General features: G+C 48.2%; 1 protein-coding gene across 5 annotated transcripts in view; it reads left to right on the top strand.

Moving 5' to 3' along the window:
• The first annotated feature begins 2650 nt into the window (after positions 1-2650).
• LOC102027057 (multidrug and toxin extrusion protein 1) overlaps positions 2651-9703 on the top strand; it is a 44196-nt gene continuing 37143 nt past the window's right edge. Inside the window, exons 1-3 of one of the 5 annotated variants that reach the window (XM_005399264.2) lie at positions 2807-2894; positions 5470-5503; positions 8174-8269. Coding sequence is in view for 4 of the 5 variants with exons in the window: in XM_013522188.1 (XP_013377642.1) it covers positions 2760-2894; positions 8174-8269 (231 nt within the window). In the remaining variant the exon portion in view is untranslated. Of the gene's footprint in view, positions 2895-5469; positions 5504-8173; positions 8270-9703 lie in introns of all 5 variants that reach the window. The other 4 variants (XM_013522188.1, XM_013522186.1, XM_005399261.2 and 1 more) reach the window with 4 other exon arrangements.

Below are 9703 nucleotides of genomic sequence, written 5' to 3'. Positions count from 1 at the left end.
CACCTCCGTATCAGAGCCAAGAAAGCTGCCCTCAGGGCCTGTCTGCCCGCCCGCATGACTTACAGAAAGCAGTGCAGCTGCCTTTCCCTGAGCCTGCACATTTGACGTGGTATTTGCTGGCTTTGTTTCTGCTTTAGTTTCTAGATTAAATTTTTGGCTAAGTTTCTGGTTTGGGTTCTGACTTGTGCACAGCGATTTACTTATTTCCCGTAGTGGAGTTTGGTGATGAGACCATTTGGCGATCTCTGCCCAATAGCTGACAGCAGGAATTTTGGTTGTTAGGGATTTTTGTTTGTGTGTGTGGGGGGGATACTGATATGCCCCAGGACCTTGAGCTTTGTTTATATTGTTTGTATATCAGTGTGGGCTCAAATCACTCAGTAAGGAAAGTGTTCTCTCTCCCTGAGTGAACAGCAGCCCTTTGATATCTGTAGGCCAACAAACTGGTGTATGTTTTATGATCTCTGGGTAAAGCTGGTAAAACTGAAAAAAATTGGTTCTTTTTTCTGTGTGTGTAGATTTAAAAAACCCTCTTGCCCCTAGTTCTCTTGATTTTGTCCTTTCAAGTATTGGTCTTGTCTTTGCACTGTATGACAGCTGTAGCACTTCTACCTATAGCATTCACATATTGTGACATGCAAGGGGGAAAATGCAGGCCTCTTCTTGCTCCAGTTCTTTCTTAGGAACAAGCAAACCTTCCCCAGAAATGCCATCAGACTTTCACTCATGTTTCATGGCTAACACTGAGTCATGCTTGTCTATTCCTGTATGGGTCCCTGACAAGTAAAATGAGATTATCAGACTAGATAAAGTCAGTTGTTAGGTGTGAAAAGAATATTGTGGAATTAGCTGCTGTATCTACTGACAATAAATAAAAATAAAATTCAAGGAGCATTGGACTTTTCAGAAAGTATGCACTGTATGTCCTACTTGAGAAAGTGTCCGCTATAAAATGAAAAGTTGATCAGGATAAGAAATACAGAGAGGCGAGAGTATAGATTATAGTAGAGTGCTTGCATAGTGTGGGTGAGGTCCTGGATTCAATCCCTAGCACCACAAGGAAAACAAAACAAACACACAACAAACAAACAAAGTAGGAAAGTTGGACACGTGTTGAGAAGGTGGTGAGTATGAGATATAGAATAATGGCTCCCCAAAGGTATCCATTCCAAAGATATCTTTTCCTTGGAACCTATGGATATGCTACCTTGCATAGTGAAGGTATGTGCAGACATGATCAAAGATGGCTTCTGGTCTTGCTGTGTGAGCTCTCCCACCATGTGTCATCTCCCATGTTGTGATGTAGCAGAAAGGCCCTCACCAGAGCTAAGCAGATGGTGGGACCATGCTCTTGAATCTCCTGAACTATGAGCTAAATATACTTCTTTCTTTTTTTTTAATAAAGTACCCAGCCTCAAGCATTTTCTTGTAGTGATAGAAAATAGACTAATACCTGGGACTATTCAGGGTTGATTTGTGTGTTTTGGGTGATTTTTTTCCACTTCTGAATCAGTTTTGGTTGTTCATGATAAATACTAAGAGGCTGATGCTATAACAGATTATCACAAACTTAGTGGCATAACACAATACACATTGATTATCTCAATGGTCAGAAATCTGAAATACATTTTATGTCATCAGGGCTGCATTTCTGCTGGAAGCTTCAGGGGAAAATCTGTTTTCTTTCCTCTTCAAGATTCTGGAAGATAGCCAGACGCGGTGGCCTATGCTTGCAATCCTAGGACTCAGGAGGCTGAGGCAGAAAGAATGCCGGGAACTTGAGGCCACCCTGGGCTCTGTAGTGGGTTCAAAGCCAGCCTGAACAGCATAGTGAGACCCTGTCTCAACAACAACAACAAAAATTCTAGAAGCACCTGTATTCCTTGGGTTATGGCCTCTTCCTCCCTTGGAAGTGTGCCACTCCACGCTGGAATTTGGAGAAAGTTTGACTGTATCCTCCAAGGATTCATGTGTTGGAAGTACGGTCCACCAAGACCCGAAGAGGGGCCCTGCCTACACGAGCCATTGTTAGACTCCAGTTTCTTTGGTTATCACAGAACTCATCCTCGATCCTGTACCCAACGCGTGTTAGGCAGTGGTCGTGGCTAGGCTGAGCGCATACGGTACTGACGCGACCCCTCACGCACAAAGGGCGGGGTGGATATTATTTTGAGTTTGCAGACGGGGACACTGAGGTCGTGAGAAGGTTGTCCGCGAGCCCCAAGGTGGCAGGTGTCTCTCAAACCTCGGTCTACCTGATGCTTACGGCTTCTTCCTCCACAGGCTCAGGGATGAACATCGGAGAAGTTCTGGGAACCGCCACTGTGCCACTTCGTGAACGCGAGCTTGGTCTTTCAAGTAGATTCTAAGTTCTTTAATGGACCAGCTGCGGGGAAAGCGCAAAATCCAAGCGGGTACCAAGGGACCCCTGAGTGCAGACATCCTCAAAGCTGCTAACCCCGACGCCTGGCTGGGCGCCCGCGGGTTCGCACTCCAGGACTCGCAGCACCTCAGAACCTGAAACCTTCGGGGAGGCGCAGGGCCGCTGGAGCCCTGGCGCAGAGACTTGGAGACGCCCCCCCGCTTTGCTTTCCGTTAGTTTCCGGAGCGTTTTCAGATTTTGCTTCTCACGCGCAGGAGCTAGCCGGCCCTCGCAGGACGCGCGGGGTCCGGGCGCCTGGGCGGGGCGGGGCGGGGCCTGGAGGGCGCCCTGTGCCGGCCGGCCGCGTCCGAGCGCCTCGGGAGCGCAGCGCCCGCGTATGGAGGCTTCCTTGGAGTCCGAGCCCGGGCCCCGGGGCCCCCCAGCCACCTCCGAGCGCCGCGGGCTGCGCTGCCCACTGCTGTCCGGCTTCCGAGAGGAGCTGCTGGCGCTCCTCGCCCTGGCGGGTCCCGCGGTGAGTCTGGCGGCCTCGCCGCTGGTTCTGGCGGGTTGGGAGCGCGGGGCTCGGGGTTCGTGTCGCAGCCTGCGCCTTGGCGGAGGTGGGGACCGAGCCGGGCGGGCTGCTCCGAGCCTTGGCCGCAGACCGCTCTGCACCCGGGGCCTGGGCACCAAGGCACCAGGCGGACGCCGATTCCAGCCAGCGAGGCAAAAGTTACTTCAACTAACGCTCGGAATTTGATTTCTTTGCAAACTAGCTGCAAAGCCTGGGTGGTTGGGTGTCTAATTGTCCTGAGGCTAGGACAAGCCGGGAGAGGATGAACTGTCTCATATGGGGCTTACATTTCCGCCAGTATTTGGAATCTAGAGTCAAGCTCTTCAGAGGAAGCCAGAGGCATTCTGCGCCCGACACTCCCCTCCCGGCCAATAATGGTGTTTAAAAACCGAGTTTTAAAAATACGGTTGTGGGCTGGGGATTTAGCTCAGTGGCATAGCGCCTCCCTGGCAAGCACAAGGTCATGAGTTTGATTCCCGGTACTAGAAAAAAAAAAGCCAAAAAAAAAAAAAAAAAAAAAAAACAACATACGGTTGTTTTGGGGTTGAAGTGGGGTGTGTGTGTGTGTGTGTGTGTGTGTGTGTGTGCGCGCGCGCGCGGTTATTATATCAGTAGACAAAAGGCCTCTTTTAGCCTTAAAAAGTAATAGTTTTTTTTTTTTTTTTTTTTTTAACCACAAGAATCACAACACATATAGTCCTACTCCCGTTCTCTTGCCAGTTTGGGTGGTTTTCAAGCCCCAGGGGTAAGAGAGCCGCTTCACTGGACAAGAAGCAGCAAGTGTATGTTTAAGGCAAGATACCCTTTTTGGCCATGGAGCAGACATTCTACACCTGCACGGACTAGGGCGGGCAGGTGTGTTCTCCTGGAGTGCTGGTGACACTGCTGTTCTTGGGATATGGTGATATCCAGTGTGGCACAAAGCCATGAGTGGAAATGTGTCTAGGACGTAGGCATTTGTGATTCTCAGCAGACTGGAAAGAACTGTTGCTTTGGAATCTCAAGATCTGGGGCTCTTTCAACTCTGATCCTGGGATTAAAAGTCCAGGTGACCAGGGCTCAAAGGCTAGCATTTGGGAGTTGACAGTTGGAAGGAAGGGATATTTGTTCAAGAAGGTTCAGAAACTTTGAGGAGTCAGAGGGGCCATCACTCCAAAGCTCCTTGTTGGGGGACATCAGGGCCACAAAAGGTAGAGGAGCAGGGAAGGAGAGCTACATGCTGAGTGGAGTCTTTGAAATCCTTTTTTCTTCTCCAGAACATTGAAATGGACCTCAATTTCCTGGGACTAGCTGCAGTTTTTTTTTTTTACATGCTTTGTGTTACTGATTTAAAGAAGTGGAAACTAAGGCTCCTTGCTAAGGTTATCAGATGTTCTGGGTTCTGTACATGTAAAGGATGATCCAGCAGTTTACAGATTATCCATCAGGTGGGGCTTCTCTTCAGCAGAGTTATGTGGGGACAGTTGGAAGTGTGAAGGGAGGGCAAGTGAAGGACAGCTCCAAAGGAGCATCTGTGATCTCCCCAAGGTATGTCAGGAAACAGCTCTGTGTCTCTTTTGGTCTCTGCTTGTCCATCCATAAAATGAAGATAATAGTCTGAGCTTTGGAAAGGGTTTTATTAAGCCAGTATTGCCTTAGTAGTACTGAACAACAAGATCAACAATGGGACAGCTTTGTGAAACCCAGCCTTTCCGGTGACCTGGTCCCTTGATGAGGGCGACCTCCCTGGGAAAGACCCTAGACTGCTAAAGAGAGGCACTTGCCCGTTCTGATTGTATGCACCATGCATGTTTACATGTGTCTGGTTGTGCTTATTACAAATGCAATACATATTCATCGAAGGAAAAAGAAAGAAAACCAGGACTAACAGAAGAATAAAAACCTCTGAATCTCACTACCAGGAGATAATTTGGTGATTTCCCTCCAGACCTTGGTATACATGTTCCTGTGAATGCTCCGCAAAAGTGTGATCAGAGACTTCGGCACTGGCTTAGTCTTTTACAAATTATGCACAGCGCCTCATTTGGTCTCATCATCTCTATTCCCATCTCCTATGTGTTTCCTAATTCCTGAATGACACAGGGAAAGAGGAGACTGTCTTCTTTTCTAATGCTCAGTGTGCAGTATTTTTCTGTATAGCTCTATCATATGATAGACAGGAGGGCTAATTTGGTGCTCCTCTCTACACATCCATTTTCCCTCATTCAGCACTTTCTTTCTGGACTTCCCAAGTATCGTGTTATCTCTGACCATTAAAGGCCTTAACATTTACCAAGATTTAAGGCTCCCAGGGAGCCTTAAATGAAGCCCCACCCCCTCTTTTTGTTCTTTTGAGACAGAGTCTGACTATGTAGCCCAGGCTGGCGTTAAACTTCCCACCCTCCTGTCTCAGCCTTGTCAGTACTGGGATTATTGATTATGCTATGTGTACAGTTTAAATGAGGTCTTGTAAAACAGAATAATCCATATTGTAAAGGAAAGATTGTAGGATGAACAGCTTTCCATATCAAAAAATTCTCTTTGTTTTATCTTGCAGAAGGCTTCAGGAAAGCAGATACTTTTGAGGGAAGGTAAGGGGCAGTGTGCAAATACTTTGCCTCAGACATTCCCACCTCACTTTCTCTTCCTCTTTAGCATCTTCTACCAGGCTGAATTGTCAGATCCTGAAAAATAACATCCAAGATAGATCCCTCATGGGCCCATGCTGATGTAAGAAAGTCAGGGCTGCCTTGGCCTGTTGTTCAGAAAGAGTTCCAGAACCTCCCAGGGCTACAGTGCTGACAATCAGGGAAGGCTGGGGGTTGCATCCCAAGATGGGAGTCACAGCACATGTGCATGCGTGTACACACACACACACTCTGACAGTTTGAATTGTTGCAGGCCTGGGGAAGTCTTTAGCAGGAAGTAGTTTGTTTTTTTTTTTTTTTTTTTTGGTTTTTCTCCGGTACCGGGAACCGAACTCAGGAAGTAGTTTGTGACAGGGGAAGGTCACTCGGGACAGGAGAGAATCCGGGCTACAGGATAGGAAAACATAGAAGAAGATGGTTTCTTTTCCAGACAGGTCAGAGAGTGAAAGAGTGGGTGCCACTGGACAGAGAGGTCTGGGACCTCTTTCCCTTCTCTCCAGCCTTCCTGCAGCCCATTCTCACCAAAGCCTCTGGTTTTAGCACCCTGAAAATCCCTCAGAGGGTTCTACCTCTTCACATCTCCACTCTGGGTAATTCCCAGCAGCTTCTAGTCTCTCTCCTCTTCAGCTCTTGCTGCCCTAAATGTATCACATGAAACCACTAAAGTCCATTTTGAATGCACACCTAAGCTGTCACATCCCTGCTCAAAACCCCAACCTTGGCTGGACGTGGTGGGGCACACCTGTCATCCCAGCACTTGGGAGGCTGGGGCAGGAGGATTGTTGCTAGTTCGAAACCAGCCTGGGCTACAAAGTGAGCTCAAGGCCAGCCTGAACTGCGTAGCGAAAAAGACAAATGAACAAACCCCCGACCTTGGTCTTTAAAGTCCTCAGTGGTTTGGCCCCCACTGTGCCTCCTGCTTGTCCTGTGACACTGCCTCCTGTGGCCCTCCACTGGCAGCCCCCGTCCATGGTCAGCCCACCTTGATCCCATCTGCCCCTCTGCCTGAGAACATCAGTCAGGGTTCAGCTCCACTTTGCTGCCTCCTGGAACCAGTGTCTTGCCCTCTGTGCCCTTCTAGCTTCGGCACACATGTGCACTTGTTGCAACCTCATCTTTCTTTCCATAGGGTCCCATAGGGTAGGAAAGGAGCAATGGTGCTTGGTTAACTCACACTCACAGTCCTAGTGCTTGGGATACACTCGTGCTCCAAAGGTCATTGTCCTGCATGGATTGAGTTGTGTCAGGTGACTTGGCAGGACCTTCCTTGGTGTACAGAGAGGAAGCTGTCCCAGATGGCTGTTCAGGTTCGTTCCCACACCAACCCTTTACTGCTAAGAGTGGACTTCCAAGTCCCCATGGGATGGGGTCAGAGACTGTTTTCACACTCTTGCATGGGCAACTGAGCAGGCAGGTGGCCTGGAGAACAGCTCTCATAAGTGACTGTGCTGTGAGAGTGTTTATCTTGCTACCAGGTTGTATGTTGCTGCCTGGGTAAAAAAAAAAAAAAGAGAGAGAGAGAAAATCCTGCATAAGAAGAGACAGCCAGGCATGATGGCTCATGCCTATAACCCCAGCACTCAAGAGGTTGAGGCGGGAGGATTGCTGCAAATTTGAAGCCAGCCTGGGCTACATAGTGAGTTCAAGGCCGACCCTGAGGGCCCTGTCTCAAAAAATGAATACATAAATAACAAAAAGAAGGGACAGAAGTATAGTCAGTCTGACCGTTTGGGGACTGGGCTGGGGATGGGCCTCAGGGCGCATGTTCTCCTACTGAGCGACGCCCCAGCCTTAGTTTCTGTTGTCAGTTTGGCTCCATCTGAGCACGGCCACTTCAGGTCATTGCTGTTTGACAGCTGCCTTTGACAATTATAGGAAACAAACCTTTGCCAGAAGTGGCGATGTCACCAAAAAGTGTCCAAGGAGGTCCCTAGATCAGAGATCGGAAACATTGATTCACTCCACCGCAGGACAGGTTGCAAGTTTGCTGACGTCCATGACCAAAAAGCGGATTTTCAGGCTGCATCAGTAGAAAGGTATAGAGATTTATTAGGCAGAATTTTAAAAGTACACATCCAGAGAGGCAGAGTGTGTGCCTTTCAGAGAGAGGGACATTAGATTTATCTGTTTTTGATGGTAGAATTTGTGAATCTATAGAAAGTTTGGGTTTGGTTTATAGAAGAAAAATCAATGGCCCATCCATAGGTAGTGAGATAATGAGTCTTTTCACATTTTACAGGAGAGAGGTAAGGGCCCAGTCTATTTTTAAGATTAGAATTCTGCCCCTTACCTTATCAATTAAGCTAGTTTATGGATTTAAAGTATCTTTGAGGAAGTTTAGACGTGATGGACCTAAAAGAAAAAAAGCATAAACAAGAAAGTACAGACATGGACAGCTCTGGGTAACTTTGTGTCCTGAGGTTGCAGTCTTCTTAAAAGTACAGATTTTAGGGGCTGGGGATTTAGCTCAGCGGCAAAAGCGCCTGCCTGGCAAGTGCAAGGTCATGAGTTCGGTTCCCGGTACCAGAGAAAAACCCAAAAAAAAGTATAGATTTTAAATTATGGTTTTCCTTCTCTCCATTCACCTTGTCTTCATTTCTCATGCCCTGTCAGGGAGTTCCCTGGCGCGGCGGCACACCTCCTGGTAGCAGAGTTCCGAGTCTGGAGCACTCTCGGAGCGAGCCCTGGACCACCGGAACCTTCGCTGAGGTGGGGACAGAGCGTGTATGAACAGGCAGATGCCTTGGCTAACAGACCTTTTACATCTATCTCTGTTTTTCAAGATAGTTTTAGTTTTTAATAATTTTAAAATTTTATTAATGTTTGCAGTTCATGCAGTTTACAGTCATCTCGGGCAGTGGTTACGTGTGCTTATTGTAGCTTGTTTCTCTCTTTAATCCCCTTCCCTTCCCTCCACTCTCCCCCTCTGCCTCTGGCTCCTCTGTCCTCTTTTTCATACTTGTTCAGGTTATTTGCCTTAGCTCATGTTATGGCCTCGTGTTTACATTAATTGTGATCATTAGGTCCCTGCACATGGCATATTTTTATTCTTATTTCCCCTTCCCCTCCTCACCCCTCACCCTTGTTCCCTTGGACCCTTTCCCTATTGCAGGAGATCCATCTCCTTGTCGCTTTCTATCCATCCTTTATCATTTTAAATCTGTCTCTTGAGATGGACCAAGGCACAGGTCCCCCCAGGTGGCCCCTGTGTGCACAGACCATGATCTGTGGTCAGGAGTTCATCCGAAGACTTGAAACAGGATCTGTGCAGAGTTAGTAAGTTTAACCTCCAGAGCCCTGTTCTCTTGGGACGGAGCCTGGGGTGGGACTGGCTGGCTTTGGCTGCCCAAGTTGGGCAGGGTCTGAGTTACATTCCTCATGGGTGAGACACAATACTGACACCCATAGTTTAAAGGAGGAGAGATTTACTTTGGCTCCTGATTTCAGTCTGGAGTTGGCTGACTCCAAGGAAGGAAGGGGTGGTGGAAGGATCTGGCAGAGGAAAGCTGCTCACTGCATGGCATCCAGGAAGCAGAGTCAAGAGAGGAGCCAGGAAGGGAGATATAGCCTTCTGGTCCTGCCTAAGTGACCTACATCTGTAGACCTGACCCCACCTTCTAGCAGAAGGTCAGCTGTTGTGTTCCATAACCAGTCACCTTTCAAACACCCCACCTCTGAGTGCAGGAGGCTTTGTGGGGACATCGTGGTATAAACCGTAACAGGCAGTGAGTGCACAGCTGCCTGCCTTCCCATAACCCAAGGAAAGCAGTGGCAGCCCTGGCATTGCCTCTGAAGGTACCGCTCACAGAAATAAGCTGAACTTAGCTTGCCTTCCTGGCCTTTAGTATAAGGGACATCTATCTGTTCCCACCCTTGGATTGGGCGCTCACCCTAAGAAAATGCTCCATTCCCACCCAAGCAAGAGAGACATTCACAGCAGTAGGACTTATGAAAGCAAAATGTGGGCTACACTTCAAAGGCCCGATGGTAGGGGAGGCTGAACGTGTTTTCACATGAAGCCATGAAAAACATGTGGCCTGGAGGGAGACAGAACTGTGAAGAGATGGCATTGCCCCTGAATGAACCACAGACTATTTGTAAGAGAAGTGACAGCACTTATGTCATGGCACTGTGTCCTGGTAC

This window comes from Chinchilla lanigera, unplaced genomic scaffold (assembly GCF_000276665.1).
Source record: "Chinchilla lanigera isolate Chin_1 unplaced genomic scaffold, ChiLan1.0 scaffold00066, whole genome shotgun sequence".
In the NCBI taxonomy this organism is placed as follows: Eukaryota; Metazoa; Chordata; class Mammalia; order Rodentia; family Chinchillidae; genus Chinchilla; species Chinchilla lanigera.
Note: the sequence above shows the minus strand (reverse complement) of the source record. Positions and strands in the feature narration are given on the sequence as shown.